Source organism: Panthera onca, chromosome D2 (assembly GCF_046562875.1).
Source record: "Panthera onca isolate mPanOnc1 chromosome D2, mPanOnc1 haplotype 2, whole genome shotgun sequence".
NCBI classification, from domain to species: domain Eukaryota; kingdom Metazoa; phylum Chordata; class Mammalia; order Carnivora; family Felidae; genus Panthera; species Panthera onca.
This window is the reverse complement of record NC_138349.1, coordinates 53,354,138-53,374,152: the sequence shown is the minus strand read 5'-3', so window position 1 is coordinate 53,374,152 and position 20,015 is coordinate 53,354,138. Positions and strand designations below refer to the sequence as shown.

General features: G+C 48.6%; 1 protein-coding gene across 22 annotated transcripts in view; it reads right to left on the bottom strand.

The window, feature by feature from the left end:
- CAMK2G (calcium/calmodulin dependent protein kinase II gamma) overlaps positions 1-20,015 on the bottom strand; it is a 56,227-nt gene that overhangs the window by 20,226 nt on the left and 15,986 nt on the right. For 9 of the 22 annotated variants that reach the window (XM_078434420.2, XM_060643112.3, XM_060643108.3 and 6 more), the window contains exons 4-14: positions 15,623-15,677; positions 14,683-14,748; positions 11,627-11,699; positions 11,378-11,480; positions 10,863-10,946; positions 10,322-10,416; positions 9,594-9,716; positions 5,920-6,003; positions 5,629-5,671; positions 3,021-3,083; positions 974-1,017 (exon numbers count right to left, since the gene is read on the bottom strand). In XM_078434420.2, coding sequence (XP_078290546.1) covers positions 974-1,017; positions 3,021-3,083; positions 5,629-5,671; positions 5,920-6,003; positions 9,594-9,716; positions 10,322-10,416; positions 10,863-10,946; positions 11,378-11,480; positions 11,627-11,699; positions 14,683-14,748; positions 15,623-15,677 — 833 coding nt within the window. The remainder of the gene's footprint in view (positions 1-973; positions 1,018-3,020; positions 3,084-5,628; positions 5,672-5,919; positions 6,004-9,593; positions 9,717-10,321; positions 10,417-10,862; positions 10,947-11,377; positions 11,481-11,626; positions 11,700-14,682; positions 14,749-15,622; positions 15,678-20,015) is intronic. The other 13 variants (XM_060643107.3, XM_060643116.3, XM_060643113.3 and 10 more) reach the window with 3 other exon arrangements.

Sequence of the window (20,015 nt, the reverse complement as noted above, 5' to 3'; positions counted from 1 at the left end):
GGCAGAAGTACACAGAAGCAGGCATGCAGAGAATGAAAAAGAAGAAGGGGAGGGGGAGGGAAACGGGGCACACATATATATCTCAGCGGGGACATAAGATCCAGGGGAAAGGCCCAATTTAAACTTTTGTTGGAATTTAAGTTTGGATAATTTCATAGTTTGAAATACCCTATGGTGTAAATTGGTAGGCTTCAGGATAGTATGAACTCCTGCCCCAGCCCCAGGACCTGTTCTGCCCCCAAACATTTACAGAACACTCTGGGACCTGTGAAGACCTCTAGCCACCTCTCTTCCACCTTTCCCAAGCAGCCACTCCCACTAGGGCTTTCTGCTGGTCCCTGTGGCCCCCTGTTCTTTTGCCACAATCCCGTAGGGAAAGCTCCCTAAATGGGAACAAGCTGTGATACACCATGTCCTTCATCTGTTTTCTGAGGAGGCTATGCCCTCAAGAGAGTACAAGACACTTTCACTTAGCGGTATTTGAGCTGGGTTCTGGAAGTGCTTTGGAGATAAGGACAAAAAACTAAAAGGATAGTGGCTTCCAGTTCCAAGCCCTGGTACCCTGAGTTAACCAGGCAAACTTTGCTTTCATTTGTTAAAAAGGATCTGCACTCTAAAAAGAAAAAGAAAATGAGAAGACTGACCCAAATGACCTAAAAAAAAACCCTGAGAGTCAAGCCATGGAGATGAGGCATGTGTCTGTAGTCAGGTTCAGGATTCAGCTTTAGTAAACTATAATTTAGATCACTTCCTCTGAGTCTTCATGATCAAACTAGGGTCAAAAGAAACACATCTTCCTCCTGCCCTCTCAGGCCAATGGAACCTGCTGTTCTGAGCACAAAGGTTTCCGGTTTTAAAGCAGAAAAGCAAGGATAGGAGGGTTTCTGGGAAAGGAGGAACAAAGTGCCAAGAACCCCCCATAGAGACATTGGGAGAGAGACCAGTCTCAGGCCAGAGGGGTGGAGACACCTACCTTGACACCACCGTCCGACTTCTTGTTCAGTAGGCTTTTGGCAGCTGTGAAAACAAAAAGGAAAATCAAGTCTCCTGCATTGTACTCTCTCCCTAACCTGAAGTCTGGCAGCCGGATCCGCAAGAGTCCGCTGTGTCTGACAAGGGGGCCAGGAGTCTCCTGAAGCCCCTGGAAAAGGGCCCTCCTGGTAGCCTCAAAGCAAGAAGGGCATCTCAAGCTGCGTCAGACCCTCAGGGTGGCACCCTGGGATCTCTTCTGCCACGGAAGTGGGCTCAGCAGAAACAGGGACACACTGCACTTAGGAGGAGAAACCACATTCAATACTGGAGCTGCCTGGGGTACTAGGAACTCTGCCTTCAACAACTTCACCCAGGTCTGGAAGCAGAGTGCCAGGGTGAAAGGTGAGGGCTCCGTCCCTAGATGCCATGAAATTCCTCAGAACGGCCAAGCTGGAAGGATGCAAGACATCTCCTGAGAGCTCTTAAGAAACAAGAGTGTCACAGTTCACAAAGGAGACCAGACGTGAGGACAGACAGACACAGACACAGAGACCAGGACCACCTACAGGAGGGTTTTGCCAGGGGGTTGAAGCCTTGACTGGGCAGGTCCTTACCAGGCTTACTGGGTCCTATCTGCCCCTCTTTCCTCAGTCTACTCTCTGGACCCACTGAGCAGGAAGGAGTGGGCAGAATAATGAGGTATTAAACAGATTCTAGCCAGGCACAGGATGAGGCTCAAGGCTGATGAGCTTCATGTAGGAAGGCTGGTGATGCCTGCTGGTCACCAAGGCCACAGGAAGGTAGCAGACAGTGGATGGCAGAGTCTGGGAGGCACAGGGGGATGGAATCAGCTGTCTGATCCACCATGACAACTGGCTCTCCCGGTTGCTACCTGTATGACCTTGAGTGAGTTAACCTCCCTGAACTTCAGTTTCTTCATCTATAAAATGGGATAAAATAGGGCCTAGGTCACAGGACAGTGGTGAGGATCTAATGGGACCATGCATGAAAAGCACTAAGCAGAGTCCTTGACACATAGCAAGTACTCACTAAGTGTAAACCATTGTCACTGTTACTGCTGCCATTCTTCCCTTCAGGTGGCCACCCTAGTTGGGTCCCATCTAAGACTAGGGATCTCTCCATCACAAGAATTCTGACGTCCCAGAAGTGGCCTATGGTCCTATCTCCATGCTGGGGCGACTTAAAATTTATTTATTTTTCATGTGTTTACTACTATGCCCGACCACCTACTGTGTTAAGTGCTTTATATACACCAGAGTTTTCAACCCTGGCTGCCCATTAGAATCACTTGGGGAGCTTAAAAAAATCATTATGCCTATCCCCTGCCTAGGATTCTGATTTTATTTGTCTGGGGTGGGGGGTGTAGGCATCAGGGTGTTTTACAAGCTGTCCTATATAGGCAGGGTTGAAAGCCTTCGACATACATGATCGGAATCATCGCCACGTGATTTATTATCCCCACCAGAGAAATGAGGAAACTAAGGCTGGGAGGGCTGACATGACTTGTTCAGGATGTGGCAGGGCTATCATCCAAAACCAGGGATGGCTCTCTCTACGGCTTCTGCACTCTACAGCCTTTCAGACCTGGAGGCCTGCAAATGCCAGACTTCACAATTTTGAGAGGCATGGCTTCCTCTGTGGGGTCTGCCAACAGTGCTGACAAAGCCTAGTTCTAGCATTGGGCAGCTCCAGCCATGCCCGGGACTATCTCTGGGGGCTCCCGCTGGCCTTCGCCCTCAGGCAGGCCAGGCTCTCAGCCGTCTGGAGGAAAGCCTCCTGCTGCCCAGCTCCACGTCCCCAGGCTATTGCCTCCTGAGAGTTGGCAAGCGCCCAGCATGCACGGCTGGTTAGGGGGCTCTGTGACACCAATGCGCTCGCAGATGCCAAGTTAGGTGGTCCGTCCGGCATGCCCATCTCAGCCCGCAAGCATGGGACTCGCCTCCCTGGTGAGTGGGCCTGGCATGCTGGCCCTCCTGGTGGGGTGGCAGGGAGCCGAGGCAGGCGGTCGGGGGACTCATGCCACGTACCTTGCCCGGCCAGGCCGGCGGCGCTCGCGGCAGGCGAGGCGGGGGCGGAGCTCTGCCTGCCAACTGAGGGGATACAATCTCTCAGTGCACAGAGCTGCCGCAAAGCCACAGGGGCCAGTCAGCAGCGAGCATGCCCCAGCACGAGGCGCGGGAACCGCTGGCCGCCCACGCACAGCAAGGCCCAGGCGGCGTGGCCAAGCCAGCCGAGCTGGGGGAGCGAAGGCGCCAGGGGCAGGCTGATGAGCAGGTGCAGCCAGCCCTGCAGCAGTCTGGGGATCTGAGAGGACTGGGTTCGGTCAGGGTGTGGGGATTACCACAGCTCCAGCACCTGTCCCATAAGCACCTCAGGCGAGGGTCTAAAGCCTGAATCGGTGAGAGATGGTGTCCTTTCTGAGGCAGCCGGGCCCTCGCTTGAGGCTGTTGAGGAAACTGAGCCTCACCTTCAGACCTTCCCTCCTTAGGGGACTTACATGAGGATATTATCAGAGAGCCCTTTTCCTCTGGCCATATTCCAAACAGGAGGGACACTGGCACTCGGGGCCAGGGGTGGGTGCATGGCCCTTGTGCAGCTCGGTTCACTGATGGGCCCTAGCTGCCTATCCCTCTCTTATTCCTCTAGCTCCTTAGAGACACAGGTTGCTTGCCCTCTTCAAGGGAGGCAGCCAGCTTTTCTCAGCCTGTATTTCAGTATTCTGAGGGTGAAGATGCCCAAGAAATGAGCCTCAAGAAAGAAAACAAAGGCTGCTGAAGCAATACATTCTAGAAGCCCTGATTCCACTATTAGCTAACCTGCTAGAGTCTAGGGCTAAGCTGCACCCTCTATTTGGGGTAAATTCAGAAAATGGCCTAGTTCATGCCCAAAAAAACACACAGGTGCCCTTCCTTCTTGATTATACCTGGTGACACCATTTTCTGCAGCAGCTTTTAGAGACAGGCTCTATCCCCAGATGTCCCAGAGTCATACTAGAGTGCTTGCAGCACTTTTTTGGGTCTCCTCTGACCCAGGGCAAAGTGAGCTCAAAGGCTGACAAGGTCTGGGCAGCAAGGACAGGAAGCTCTTTAGGGATGAGTGAAAGTGCTCTGTCCTAACAGAGAGACCAATTTCCTGAAACCAGGATACCAATTTTCTGAAATGGGACGGGGGAGGGAGGTTGATGTGGAGGCCTTGGGACAGGGCACATGCTACTGATTTCCTGGTCTAGAAGAAACGCAGTGGCCTGTCTTCACATTTCTTCTACTCGGAGAGACAACAGATCACCATTCTAGGTCAGCACAGAAATGCCCTTGACCGTCCTCCAGAAAGCTCTCACACTGAGAAAGTAGAAGCTTCAAGTAATTGGAAGACAAGAAGCCTGATGTGGAACTACAGGTCCATCTCTGTTGGAGGCAGCCAAGCTGTGCTGTCCTGCTCTCATTTGTGAGAGTTGAATCCAGAACCAAAGTCTTCCCTTTATGGATATCTACATAAGAATGAGTCCCAAACCAGCAACACAGGGGATGGGCCTGAGGTGGGACACTTCCCTGGTTCACTTTCCAGTCCTGACCCCCCCAGGGCCCTATGGCTCTCACTTGGATAGAGCTCATGAAGACCCAGGACTTCCCACCTGCAGTATCCTCAGACTCAGGGCCCTTAGGTTATCCTGAATCAGCACAGACAAGCCCCTCCTGATCAAGGGGGCAACCCTGGCCCAGAGTGGCTGTCTACAGGAGTGCTGCCACACAACTCTGTCTCCACGTCAGCACAGGAAAGCAAGGGAAGGAATCTTTCTATGAGAACAAGAGAAAGGGTCTTCAGCCAAAACAGTGGGGCTGGGGGTTGCGAGGCTGTGGAGGCCGGAGGGGAAAAGGCAAGCTGGGAAGAGACCTTCTTTCTTCAGTTAAGTTCTGACATTAACCTTTTCCTCACAGAAAGCCACTGGGCTTCCCCACTGAGGGCAAACAATGATGGGGTTGGGTTGGGGTGGGGTGGAGTGTCTTGCATCTTAAAAAGACATGCCAAGTGTGATTTACAAATTACTGGTCCCAACTATCCCAATTTCTCAGGCAAATTTAAGCAAGTTGCTTTCCCTTCATCCTGCTGGTCTCTATTTCTTTACTTTTACACAACTAGTATCACAGAGCATATTTTAAGCACAGTCTCTACAAAATGTTTAAGCATCTGGAAAAATTTCTATTAGTCATCCCTACTTAGACACAATAAAGTAGAGATGGTCCCAGTAGGCAAATTAATGGTGGTGATTGAGAAGATTCACTACATCTCATCTCTTTCTTTTCCCCAGCACATTGTCCAATACCCTAGTGACTGGCTAAAAGCTTAAAGTGCTAAGAGTCTTTAGAGAACTAAATAAGAATCCCCAGGGACAAGGTAAATGGGAGGCTGGGCAGTTTACTCTTTGGGAGGGTTTAGGGAATAGAATTCGTAAATGTGAACCCAAGAGAAGTCCCCCAGAATCTCATGTAATAGGACCCAGCAGCAGCAGCCCCTCAAAACAGGGTCATCTTCATATTGGTCAAGGTATTGCCTCAGACACCCACCACTGGGATGACAACACCCTGTTCTGACCCACTCACCTCAGTGGAATTAAAGTGCACGGCTGGGAAAACATACCTGAGAAGTTTCTGGAGACAAGCATGGTCGTGAGGATGGCACCCTGGGGAAAGAAGAAGGGCCTGTCAATTCAGCTGGAACTCTCGAAAAGCATAGCCTGGTCTCAGGCAGAGGGCAGCTGCTGTCCAGAGCCTCAAGGCCTCAGGTCTTTGGGGCTTCCCAACATGTACAACTTTCACAGCTCAGCTCCAGCCAGAAGGGGAGCTTCCTTTTTGATGGGGTAGGACAGGTTTTTGTCCTGTCAAAAGCCATGATTCCAGGATGCTGGCAGCCTGGAAAGGCAAGACTCACCTTCAGTTTTCTCCGTGCGTTGAACTTGCGCAAGCACTCCACAGTCTCTTGACGATGCATCATGGACGCCACCGTGGATCGTTGCTGGAACCCAAACAGACAGGCCTGTGAGCCCTCCTGCCAGGTCCTCTGCCCCTCACCCTAGTCCTAGCACTGTTGGCTCTGTGCTCAGCCACCCCTGAGTTGATCTGAAGATAAAATGAGGTCATAGATGTGAAATGCTTTTACAACAAAAGCACTATCCCGAACTCAAGGTTATATAAGGACAAAAATCCGAACATGAAAACATCACTGATAACTGATGCTAGATTAGGAGGGTGCATGAGACAGCACTCTCCCCTTCCTTGGGAAATGGGAGGCTACGGAATGGAAGAGAGTATCCTGTGTGTTGTGATCCTCATGCAGTAACTCCTTCAGCAACTGCTGGCTGAGCACGTACTGCACTCCTGAGCAGTGAGAGAACAGGCAGTGTTCCTGCTCTCTACAGAGAATGTTCATCCCTTCCAAGAGCCCCTCTCATCACACCCCCACAAAGACCTGAAAGCTGATCTGAGAAGCTAAGGGTCTTCACCTTGAAGTATCAATTCTTTTCATCATTTTGGATGGTAATTTCTCTTCAGTGTATCACTGCTAACTTCCTTCCTCCTTAAAGAGTCCACTGGAAATGATTTACAATTATGATGATTTACAATGATTTCCTTGATGACTCAGGGTCATCAATACAAGCATCAATTATTATGTAATATTTTAATAGAGTGATGTCCTCAGGAGCTACTGAGTTATATAGGATGGTGGAGGGTGGGGCCTATGAGAATGACTCCCAGGACATAGTATAATCCCCAGTTCTTGAGTATCTGTTTTAAGTTGCTCACTGCCCCCCTCCTCCCTTTGCTGTTGCTGTCTTGGCTAGTCTGCTAGAAAAATAAATCCCACAACATGCAGCCTGGTGCCCCTCCATGGGGCTGCCCCATAATCCTTCCCCTCATCCCTGGCCCACTCCTTTTCCTGGTTCCCAAAGCAAGTCTGCCAACCTCCTCTTCCCTTTCCTGAGTCTTATAACTTCACTTCCTCCTCCACAGCATAAATTGTTCCACAAAGAGAAATGAGAGATCATCACACAAGAACTCCTTCAACTTCAGACCCCCATCCACAAAGTGATTTTCATCTGATATCAACCTCTTTTTACTAGCCCAACATTTGCTTCTTCAATTAGTCAATATTTTTAATCCTTTATTCTAGACTATATTCTTCTCTATACATTATACTCAAGCCTCTCCTTAAACAAAAATATAAAACTCCCCTGACTCATCATCTTCTGTATACAGTACCATTTCTTTCTCTCCTCACCCTCATTCCCTCTTCCCTCACTGAAGAAAGGGTTCAGTTTCTCACTCCACTGCCTCTGTCAGTGAAATAATGAAACAATGGCTTCTGATTGGTCAGAGTATATGGATTCTTCTCCATCTTTATCATGGACTCTCTGTGGCAGACCATCCCTTATTGAGACCTCGTTTCTTAGGATCTCCTGCTCCTGAACCTCCTTCGGCCACAGAAGTTCTCATTCCCAGCCCTCTTTGCTGGCTCCTCTAACTGTGTCTTTACTTGCTGGTGTTCAGTGGCCATCTCTTTTCTTATCGAAGCAAATACAAGCCATAATGGGAATTCGATCAGCATTGAAACAATCCCATTTATTTCAACACCACCCACACAGAAATGACTGCAACCCGCATTTCCAATTTTTAACTTCTTTTCTAATCTTTGGAACCACATTTCTAACTACCCATCTGATGTCTCCAGCTAGAGGTCCCCAGACACCACACTCAACATGTATAAAACTAACATCATCATCTTTTCTCACAAACTGGCTCTTCCTCTGGGTTTCCTCTGAATCAGTGAATGGTACAACCCTCTGCTTATTACCAACTCAAAATCTGGCAGTCCCCATAGATACCTCTCTCCTTCACTCCCTAAATCCAACTGCTCACTTAATCCTTTTGATTCTGTCTACCAAATATCTCCCAAATCTGTGCACTCTTTGCCACACCACTCAGTCTCCTATCATTACCCTTAGCTAAGACCTCATCGGGTCTTGCTTAGACAATTACGACAGCTTCCTGAGCTCTCTGCCCCAGCCTCCTTTCTTCCTCAATTTCATTTTCTACAAAGCTTCCAAAGTGACCTTTATTAACTGTGTACTTCATTGCCTCTTTATTTTTTTGTAATTTATTGTCTTCAGATTTTATTTTTTTCTAAGCAATCTCTACACCCAACATAGATCTTGAACTTACAGCCCTGAGATCAAGAGTCACATGCTCCACTGACCAAGCCAGCCAGACGCCCCTTCGTTCCCTCTTTAAATCCCTTAAATGGTTCCCTGTGCTCTCAGAATAAAATCCAAACTCATTAGGCAGAGACGTGTATGTCATGGAATCTTTTTGGCCTTGTTCTCTTGCATTTTTGTAGGCATATCTTCATCTACAACCAAACTACTTAACATTCCTTAAACTTGCCACAATTTCCCATGGCCTTTCACCCTGGCCCATGCTAACCTCTGTCTTCAGGTTGTTATCCTGAGGAACTCCCAGCCAGCTGTCAAGAACCAGGACAGAGGTCACCTCCTCCATGCAGCCTTCAGTAACCTCACTACTCACCAGACAACAAGAGTTCCTGTGCACTCATTAGATTTTTTTATGTACTTGTCACATTGCAGAATGGCTGCTGTTTGAGTGCCTACGTCCCCAGATAATTTTTAAGATCTCTGGGGGGAAGGGACCATGCTTTACTCATCTTTTTATCTTCAGTACCCACACAGTGACTGGCACTGAAGAGGCACTCAGTAAACACAGGAAAAGCAAATACATAAATGCACCATGGTTGTCAGGAGGCCTAACTGTACCAGATCCTCTTCTTTGTTTGAAAACAGATTTCAGGGGTGCCTGAGTGGCTCAATCAGTTGAGCATCCAACTTGGGCTCAGGTCATGATCTCACGGCTTGTGGGTTCAAGCCCCGCATCGGGCTCTGTACTGACAGCTCAGAGCCTGGAGCCTTCTTTGGATTCTGTGTATCCCTCTCTCTCCTCCCCTCCCCCGCTTTCACTTGCACTCTCTCTCTCTCAAAAGTAAATAAAAATTAAAAAATATTAAAAAAAAGAAAACAGATTTCAGCTTTATAGAAGTGTTCATGGAAAAAGAATATGTTGATCCACATTGACAGCCAGGAGGCTCTCCTAGCTTTATGACTGAACTTCAAGATGCTCTTTTTAACTGCCCAGAGGCCCCTTTTGTTTATTTGTTGGGTCTTGGTCACATTTCCATTAGAGTTGTGTGACAGCTGAGAGCTGAATATGCACCCTAAGCTTGGTAATTCACTTTGGGTTGTGCCAGCTGCTTTCTACCATCAACTCTCTAGAGTCTGCAAGGGTCAACCTAAGCGTTCATTCAAGATCAGAAATCACACCTGACAAGTAAGTGGGGGAGAGACAGGTTGAAGCCAATTAGGCCACTGCCTCCTTGAATCCCTCCTGGGCCCCACCCAGTCCCCCTCCCTCTCTGCTGGGTCTTTGCTCAGGGCCCAGAATTATTCTTTGTTCATAAAAAGGAGGGTGAGGAGAGTACTAAGGGCACATTGAGGGCTGACATCTCTGAGATCCTCCACCCCAGGCGAAGACACTTACGCAGACCCATGGATGCTTGAGAGCCTGGTCAGCTGTGATGCGCTTCGCAGGGTTTATGGTCAGCATCTGGTTGATTAAGTTCTTGGCTTCAGGAGTCACCGTGTCCCACTCTGGTGATGGGAACTAAGCAGGAAGAGGGAAAGGAGACATATGAAATCTGTGAGCCCCACACTCTGAAAGGGAGGCTCTGTGTTCGTTCCAACGCCTATAAATGGGATATTCTGTGCTATCTAAACCTCCCTGGCAGAGAGATGGAGAAGCCCTGGGGCATCCCAGCACCTGTGTCAAAACTTAAACACTAGGAGAGGAAGATAGAATCATGGTTAGAATGCCAGGATATCAGATCAGAGTGGGAAGGGGATTCCAGCAATCCCATCTCCTGGTTCAACCCCATCTCCTTACTAGAAAGAAACAGTGGCTCAACAATGTGCCCAAGGCTGCACTGCAGTGGACACTTCTTGTCCCTATGTTATGTACCACATCACATCTCTCAGGCCATTCTCTGCAAATAACGGATCAAAGAGCTTCCATGCGCTCCTCAATTTTATAACTACCAAGAAAGGCTGTGCAAAAAAGTTGTTCCTGGGATAGGGGGTGGCAGGAATTGAGACCTGTATGCCCATCCTTGGGTCCTCAAAGTCCCCAGACACTCCCCATATCCCATGACATACTAAACATGTCCCTTCCTGTGGACAGAGCCCGAGGGTCATGAACAAACCAGTCCTTACATCATAGGCCCCAGCCTTGATCTGCTGATACAACTTGTGCTGATCCTCATCCCAGAAGGGAGGGTATCCCACCAGGAGGATATACAGGATGACCCCTACGAGACAGAACACAGGTCATCGGGGTCACTCACCTACTTCACTGAGGAACCAAGAAAAGCCACACAGGGCTCAGCCACGCAGAAAGTCAAGGTTATATCAGAGATGGAAGTGGATGGCAGACGATAATGCTGTGCCACTAGCCCCCTCCTGCTATCCTTCGCTCCCAGTGTCACCGCCCACATCAGGGATTTCTTTAGGCATAAGCCATCCTCTAAGGCGTGGGTAAATCCCTCTTCAGGAAGAATGCAGTATAATCCAGGAAGTACTTGGGGAGGAGCGAGTGATGAGAACAGCCATCCCAGGGGCACTAGAGCAAACACCGTGATTTCACACACACCAGACACTTGTGGGGCCCACGAGGAATAGCGATGCCTCTTTCTCACCATCACTGGAAGTTGAGGGCCCTTAACATCAAAAAGCTGAGAGTGTGGAATGGGCTTACCGCAGGCCCAGATATCCACAGGTTTTCCATAGGGATCTTTCCTCAAGACCTCAGGGGACAAGTAACCCGGGGTGCCAGCAAAACCTGTAGCAGAAGAGAGGGCAGAGGCACACTGAACCCACTTTCTCTCTCATTAAAACCACATCAGCAATTTCCCCCAAGTCCCTTCTCATTCCTGCTGCTTTTGCTACATAAGCTCTCAGCACGTGGGCAGCAAGAGATGGCAGGCTGGGTTTCTTGTAGTGCCCAGAATAAAAATCAGAGGGCAACTCCGTGTGCCTACCAGGAGCTCCCATTCCTCCCCAGAGGCAGCAAGAATGCTGTGCTGACAACAGCTAGACTCACTGTACTGAGTCACGTAGGGCCAGGGGGACGCTCTGTACCCTCCCCCTTCTCCAGTCTCTGAGGAGACCAGGACCATTAAGGGTCTGGCTTCTAGTTCTGAAAGAGGAAAGCAGATCAGGAAGAGGAGGAAGGGCGGGGGCCACATTCCAGGAAGACAGGGTCACTCTTACCAAACCAAGCCTGCTGCTCTCCCTGTACTTCAATGGCTAGGCCAAAATCAGCCAGCTTGACGGCGGCACCCTTGCATTTACTCGCCAGCAGCAGGTTTTCAGGCTGTATAAGGGAAAAAAACCTTATGAGGCACCCACCCTCTGGCCCTGAGGAAGCCTTGTTTGGGTCCTCGCAGTACCACACCCTGGCACCAGGTGGCGCCTATGCTTCACAAGCAGAAGGCAAAGGGGGAGCCTGGGTAGTAGTACCTTCAGGTCCCGGTGGACGATGTCATGCTGGTGGATGTGGTTAACACTCTCCAGGATCTGATGTATACAGTGGCTGTAAAAGCACAAGGAAAAGAAATGTCAGTGCAGGGTTAAACTACTCATCCACGACCACACACTACAGATTAAAGCATGTAAGTCTGGGTTACAGATTCACAGGGAATCACTGAACAATAGCTAAAACCTTGGACTCTGGACATCATCTAGTTCAACCTATTTTACAGAAGAAACTGAGGTCCAGGCATATTAACAGGTTTGTCCAGGGATTCCCACTAGATAATGGCAGACGACAGACCAGAACAGAGTCCACCAGGCCTCCCTAGACTGCAAAGGCCCAATACAACCAGTCCATTTCCAGGAAATTGGGGACACTCCTGAGAAAGAGAGACCATCCAATCCCTTCCTTCTTTTTTCCCCCTATAGAAACTCTGTTCTTGGAGAAGAGACTTGTGGTGGCATCTTAGGAAAGCTAGTACAACTATACCTAAGTTGTTTTGTTGGAGGTACACTCACTCATTTAAACATTTATTGACAACCTACAGGCACTGTGCTTGGTAGCACACAGACTATAAAGATAAAACCCAGGACGCAGACACCTTTAAGAAATGATGTGCTTAACTACTGGGCATTTATCCAAGGGATACAGGTATGCTGTTTCAAAGGGACACTTGCACCCCAATGTTTATAGCAGCACTATCAACAATACCTAAAGTATGAAAAGAGCTCAAATGTCCATTGATGGATGAATGGATAAAGAAGATGTGGTATACATATACAATGGAGTATTATTCAGCAATCAAAAAGAATGAAATCTTGCCATTTGCAACCACGTGGATGGAACTAGCGGGCATTATGCTAAGTGAAATTAGTCAGAGAAAGACAAATATCATATGACTTCACTCATATGAGGACTTTAAGACACAAAACAGATGAACATAAGGGAAGGGAAGCAAAAATAATATAAAAACAGGGAGGGGGACAAAACAGAAGAGACTCTTAAATATGGAGAACAAATAGAGGGTTACTGGAGGGGTTGTGGGAGGGGGGATGGGCTAAATGGGTAAGGGGCATTAAGGAATCTACTTATGAAATCATTGTTGCACTATATGCTAACAAATTTGGATGTAAATGAAAAAAGTAAAATAAAAAAAAAAAAAGAAACGATGTGCTTAAGAAGGTTCCAAACAGGGCAACTGAGGAACATTTCTGGTGATGATTTTCCACAGAAAAAAAACAAACTAACCCAGAGTCACCTTCACCTACTATTTCTTTTCTTTCTTTTCTTTTTTTTTTAAATAAGGTCCACGCCCAACATGGCGTACTCAACGTGGGGCTTGAATACATGACCCTGAGACCTCAAGAGTCTCATGCTTTATCACTGGAGCCAGCCAGGCACTGTAACTGCTATTTCTTGAATCAGGCTGTCCACCTTCCAAAATATCCTGCCACACTTGCAGTCAAACTCCTGACAGAGAGCATTGGTGATCTAGAGCAATGGTGAAAAGTGGGGGATGATTTTGCCCACAGGGGACATCTGGTAACGTCTGGAGACATTGCTGGTTTTCACAAGCCATCCTCTAAGGTGTGGGTAAATCCCTTTTCAGCGGGGGGAGATGCTACTGGCATCTAGTGGGTAGAGCCCAGGGATACTTCTAACATGCTACAATGCACAGGAGAGGCCCTCACAACAAAAAATTATCTGGTCCCAAACATCAGTAGTGTTGAAGTTGAGGATCACTGGCCTAGAGAATGAGACCCCAGCCAGCCGGGAGGTACCACCAGGTATGCAGAGCAGGCTTGCAGAGTGTCGGGGGGTGCTGGTCTGATGTCCTGGACTTCTTATTCCTTCCTCTAAAATCTGATTCTGGGGCTTCCACAAGAGCCAAGGGGTCTTACCAGGCTCCTGGAGGCTGAGGCTCAGGCCTCCCTTCAGGACACAGCCCATGAGTAGGCCAAAGAGACTTCAAGACTGAGCTGAAGAGGCGAGTCTCCACAGAAATGTATAATTAGAACAGAGCCAGGCTAGCAGGGAGAGCCTTCTGGCCAAAAATGGCAAAAGTGCGAAGTGTCCCAGCAGAGCCAGGCCAAGCCCACTGGTACAGTCACACACAACCCCTCCCCTCCCCCTAGCCAGCTCTCCCTCCTCCCCGTCAGGCTCCCAGAGCTATCACCGCCTCCTCCTGCCCCAGAGTCTGGTCCTCCCCTGCTGGCACTGGAATTCATCTCCCCACTTGAGAATTTTTCCCCGAGGCCGAAGCATCTGAAATTGATCAGCAAACGCTGGCCTCTCAGGGTTGAGAAATTTGTGAGGAAGCTGCACTCCCCCACTCTCCAGAGGCAGCCAGAGCTGCCACAAATGCCAGATAAACTGTAGGCAGGAAGATCAAAACCAGGTTGTATGGACATCACCCTCAGAGAAATCTCAGGGCTGGGGGAGGAGCCAAGGCAGGAAATACAGGTCACACAAGCACCTAAGAGCTTTGTGGGCTTCCGTGGGGGGGCGGGTGAAGGCTGAGGGATATGACCAAGGAACAGTCCTCCAGCCTGAGGAGCCCCACATCAGGGCTGGTCATGGTGGTCAAGAGACTAAGTGATCCAGGATGGAATCTCTGCCAAGAAGGTTCCTGGTTGGATTATTAGCCCAGATGTTTACACTCCTTCAGAACACAAGCCATGTTTCCGCCATCTCTGGATCATTCCCAGGATGCCTTGCACACAGTAAAATTCGTCAAAGGAAAGAAGCAGGGTAGGGAGGGCCCTTGGGCAGACTTGCAAGTACACAGTAGTGCAAAGAAAAGGTATTTCCAGAGTGAAAGGATAAAGGAGACTTGCAAATGCTTCGCAAAAACACAGATCTGGGAGTATTGAACTTTTAACTTCTAACATCACCTATCAAATGCAACCCAGGTCCAGCTTACAGAATCTCTGTCCAGATAAGAGCTCTTCTGATCTTCCCCAAAGACTATTCAAATAGGCAAAATGCCTGCTCCCCCTAACGTGGCCAAGGCTCACACTGAACTCTAGGGCGCCCATCTCACCTGGCATCAGCTTCACTATAGTACTCTCTGGCCACGATGTCTTCAAACAGCTCCCCGCCGGTAACACTGCAACCAACAGACAGAGAGAGTCAAAGGGGGTAGGTCAGTTGGCCAATACCAGCATCCAACAGGTAACAGGTCACACCAAGGAACAGCTTTTAAAGAAATCCAAACTCTACATGCATTTCATCTGAGAGCCCAGAACATGCTCGATCCTTCAATGACATGGGGCTTCACCTTGGGGTAATGTGGGCCCTCCTTTTCTCCAGCACATTTGTTTCTATAACCTACAGATTAGTTAACACTCAGGCAAAGAAGAATATACAGAGATCTAAGAGAAAATAATCAATCTACTCAGAAAGTCATAGCTTTGAGACCAATATGAATACTAAGATACACAGCTACCCAAGAAGGACAGACCTATTCTTAAAGTTGAAGAATAATGAGACCAAGGACACAGAGACCCAATCCTGAAAATACCAGAGAGGCATTTCCAGGAGGTAAAGAGCCACTTTTAAGATATTAAACCACAACCAAAGTGGAGGAGAGACCAATTGGAGTCCAGTTTATGACTAATAAAAGCCACCTTCAATTTCCGAGAATTTTTAAGGTCATGTGAAGAGCTGTATTCTATTTCTCCACTAAGGACAACACACCAAGAAACAAGAAAAAAGCATTTGCACAAGGTGTGCTGCTGAACAGAAATGCAAGAGTAATGCCATCCGGGGGTTCAGAGCCCTGGGGAGATACTGAGTGAGCAATGAGGTCCCCTGAGCAACCTGCCCATTACTAGAGGAAGTTCAAACTCAAACCCTTTCTTTTGGCTAAAGGAGAGGGACTCTCAGCAGAGGCTGAAGACCCAGTTTAGGTCTTTTTCCAAGCCTTCATCTTGAGCCAGCTGGAGGGAAAGGCCCCCACACCCTCAGAAAGTGGAACTTACAGGTCAAACACGAGGTAGTGAAACCCTTCTTCAGAAATACTGTCATGGAGGCGCACTGCAAGAGAGGAGATGGGGACAGAGATTAACAGAGAGAAACCTTGGAAACCTACTCCTCTCCTCTTCAGCAATCCCACCCCTGTCCCAGCCTGTCAGCCTCACTGGACGGTCTTCTGAAGGAGTGGCAGTAAGAAGTGGCGACATGCCCATCACCCCCCAAGACCAGGTGACACAGCCACAGAACAGAGAAACAACCAGACCTCAGGTCCAGTGCTCTGGCTGCCATCTCATACTGCCTCAAACATAGGCAAGAGATAGAAGCTTTGTGGCTAAGAAATAAGACAGAAAAGCAGGAACCTTCCCAGAGGTGCTAGTCCCAGAGGAGGTGGTCCTGGGATATGATGCGTGACAGTGTAACATAGAGCAAGAGCAAGGACCACCTGGGGATGCTGACCGCAGAGGAACAAAGAATGACAAGATGGACGAGCCCGAGAGCTCTTTTACGGGAGTAGATGGGAAAAGGGGAATTAAAGGCAAGGGGAAAAGCTGGAAAGGTAGAGCCCAGCAGGAAGGCACGTGGAGGAGGCTAATGGATGGTAAGCATGGGAGGCAACATGCAAACTCAGGCAATGACAATAATAATTGTTTATTAAAGTGCTTATTACATGCCAGGCCTTGGGTTAGGCTCTTTGCATACATTACGTATTTCTACAAGCATTCATTGAGTGCCTACTATGTGTCAGATTCTGTGCTGGATGGTGGGATTTAGGGACATAGCAGCTGCCTCCGAGGAGTTTATTCTTCTGGACAACCACTCCCATTCTACAGATGAGGACGCTGGAGGCTCAGAGATGTTGTATCTTACCAAAGGCCAAAGATATAATAGGTCAAGATGTAAATCCAGCTCTTTCTGAGTCCAAAGACTGGTCTACACCACTGCTTCCCATAAGAGATGCAGTGTAGCCCACACAGCCAGGCAATAGAGCAATGGAGACTGTGAGAGAGACTACTCGCGAACGCACTTATGACAGCAGCATAGACGGGTCCAGGAGGCCACTGCAATGAGCAGACTAGGGCAACTCACCCGCTGCAGGAAAAGGCTGGCAAGCAGAATCCCTTCCCACTTCCCGCCTCCAGAGCTCCTGGGCAAAAAACCAATCTAATGTCTTCTGAGGTCTCCTTTTCAAGCTTCTGCCCACAAAGCCACCTGTGGCCTAAATGCCAACCCCTGAGCACCATTCTAATGCAAACACAAGGAGATGCTTTGGCTGAATGTCCCAGATGCTCCCGTCCCTTCCCTCACCTGATCTCTCCTGATGGGGAACCTCTGTCTGACCCTTGCCAATCCTCGGGGGTTTCAGGAGCAACTCGCAGAGCACGTTAGGAATGGCCTGACACCAAACCAGCCAGTGAAGATCTTGGATACACAGAAGTCATTGTGTCTCTTCCTTGGTGGCTCCATGTTGCCAACCACCCCAAATGACAGATTCCACTTCCAGTATCAGACTGTTTCCTCAGGGCCAAGGGGCTTCCCTACATCCTCTCCCACCACAGCAAGATCAGCCAGAACATAAAATATAGGCACTTAGCCGTTACTACAGCTCTGTGGTTCTTCTCAGTTGACAAATGAGGACACAGACCTGCCAGAGCCAGATCCAGGGCCCAACAACTGTCATATCGCCTACTTTATTTGATCTGATCCGGTTACCCAAAGTTCTACCCCAAACTCAGTATCTCTGTGATTTACCAATGGGATCAAAGGCAGGTGGTACTACCAGGATCCCTCCTCCTCCAACTGCTCCCTCCTGTACTTGGGCAAACAAGCTCATACTTCTCTAGGCCCCCAGATGACAGAAGGAAGGAGCTACAGCCAGACCCGTTCTTCCCTCCCACGCTATTCAACCCAGGCGTGCTCAAGTGAGCTCCCCCAAAGCCCAGCCAGCCCCCTCCTCACTTGTGCTTCTCTGGTCTAAGTTGGGACTGCACACAAAGTCCTGCTGCAGCTGCTGCTCCCTTGCTTCCAAAAGGACTTTCCATTTAATTAAAAATTCACTATTAAAAAGCATTAAATTGTGTAATACAAATAATCCCCTGGAAATCAGCTGTCCCAGAAGCTAAAGACCAGCTTCATTAGGGAGGTGACTGACAGTAGCAGGACAGTAAGCTAATAGTACAGCAGGTACGATGTTAACAACCACTCCCAGGGGAATCCTGCCACCCGGCCCTGCCTCTCCCAGCCCCTGGCCCCTGTGCCTGCCTCTTAGACTAGCACAGCAGGGCTGAGAATGGGGCAGAAAGTACAGGCACCCATGCCCATGCTGAGATATGGAGGCACTGGCGCTTGCTCTTCTCCAGGAAGGCCACACACAGAGCCCAGGTGGGAGGAAGCAGGGGAGGGGAATCAGAAGAGAAGAGCAGTAATGGAAAATTAATCCAGCCCAGAGAATGGCTTTGATGTGTGCCCCAGAGCAAGGTACCACTGAGACAAGAAGGGACAGGTGCACAAGTCCCCATACCTGAACGAGATACTTTTTTTTCTCTTGCAAAGAAAATTAGGAGAACTGAGAACGAGGGAAAAACTTGACTGCACAACTCTAAGTGCCTCCCTAGCAGAATCTTGATAATAACGATCCAAGTTATAACAGCTAATATTTACTTGGGCTGTTTCTATGTGTTAGACATTGTGCAAGTGCTTCACATATGTTATGTTATTGAACTCTAAGAAAGGTACTTTTACTACCCCCATTTGACAGGCGAGAAGACTGAGGTTCCGAAAGGAACTCATCCAAGCTCATACTAAGTGGCAGAACTGAGACTGGAAGCCAAAACAAACTGACATCAAGATTCTTGACATTGTAGAATTGCCTGCAAGAGAGTCACTTTTTCTGTCCTCTTAGGCTAAGGAGCTCCAACCTGTCCCCACTAACTCCAGCCATTCCGACCTGCTCCCCTGAAACGGGCATGGCTGAACAGGCCATGGATATGGCTGTGAGGAAGAGAAACCCAGCCATGCTGCTGCAGAGCTTCCAGGCCAGTGGGGAAGACGGGTGTTAAACCAGCACTTACACAAATATGTAACTAAGCACTACTGTGTTAAGGGCTATGAAGTAGAAGTAAAGGACGCTACAGAATAAAATAATCACCCAGCCCGTTCCACAGTAATTAGATGGTCGAAGGCCAAGGAGGGCTAGACTAAGTCCACAGACGGGAAGACCTGGAAAAGGACTATAAAGCATTTACTGCATTTCAGTGATATAAACCTAATTACTGCTTTTTAAAAACTGCGGAAAGAAAAAACAGCCCAAACACCTAAATACCTTTACTTGATGTTTCGTACCTCCAAGCACTCACAAAGCCATAACCCAAGTGCTGTGGCTATTTCCAATTCCTTAAAAACCACCCCAAAACATGCCATATTTTAACTAGCAAATCTTGGCTTGGATAAAGCGTCACTGTTAAAAGTGTCTGCAGCAACAGCAGAGTGGGAAGGAGGTCCTGCTTCCCGGGGGACTGATGGGAGACTCTGGCTGCCCTCCCCATCTAGGAGCAGGTGGGCAAGAACCCCCTTGGAGCAGAGATTTAGGAGCTGCTTGGTCATGATGCAATGTTTTCTTCTTTTTCTTTGCACCTGTTTTTGCCACACTTCCTGTTAGCTAAATGGCCCTGGGTCCAAGGTAAATGGCAGCCTGGCTTAAATAATCTGCAAACTGAACTGGGGCTGAGGATTTAGGGAAGATCACTCCTGGGGGCTAGAATCCCCATTTTCATCACTTCCATTTATTTCCTAGGCCTCCTTTGCTCACGGAGCCCTCTCACAACTCCACGAAGAGGCACAGATAACAAAATGGAGGTGCAGGCAGGCTAAATAATTCGCTGCAGGTCACAGCTACAGACCAACACATCCCAGATTCAAACCTGGAAGACATGATACCAAAGCCACACACTTTGCTTCTCCATATATGGTTCACAGACCAGCAGTGTGGGCATACCCTGGAGACTACACACACGAGGAAGCTCAGGTCCACCCCAGACCTCCTGAATCAGAATCTGAATTTAACACGATCCCTCGATGATTCATGAGCACATGAAAGTTTGAGTAGTGCTGCTTTAAACCATAATCCTAGACTGTGATTGAACCTCCCAGGGCAGCTCAGCACGAAGGAAGACAGAGTCTATTCATTAGAGGAATTTAGAGCAGGGAGCAAGCAGATCACAGGTAGCACACATTCCACTCAGACTAGACAGTACTGCTGCCGGCTCCTCCTCTCAACTCCACACCTCTGGCCACTCTTCCAAAGATGTTTTAGGTTCTGCAGTTAATGCCTCATAACCAACAGGCTTTTTTTTTCATCAATAAACTTTATTGTTTTGAGCAGTTTAGGGTTCACAGCACAAC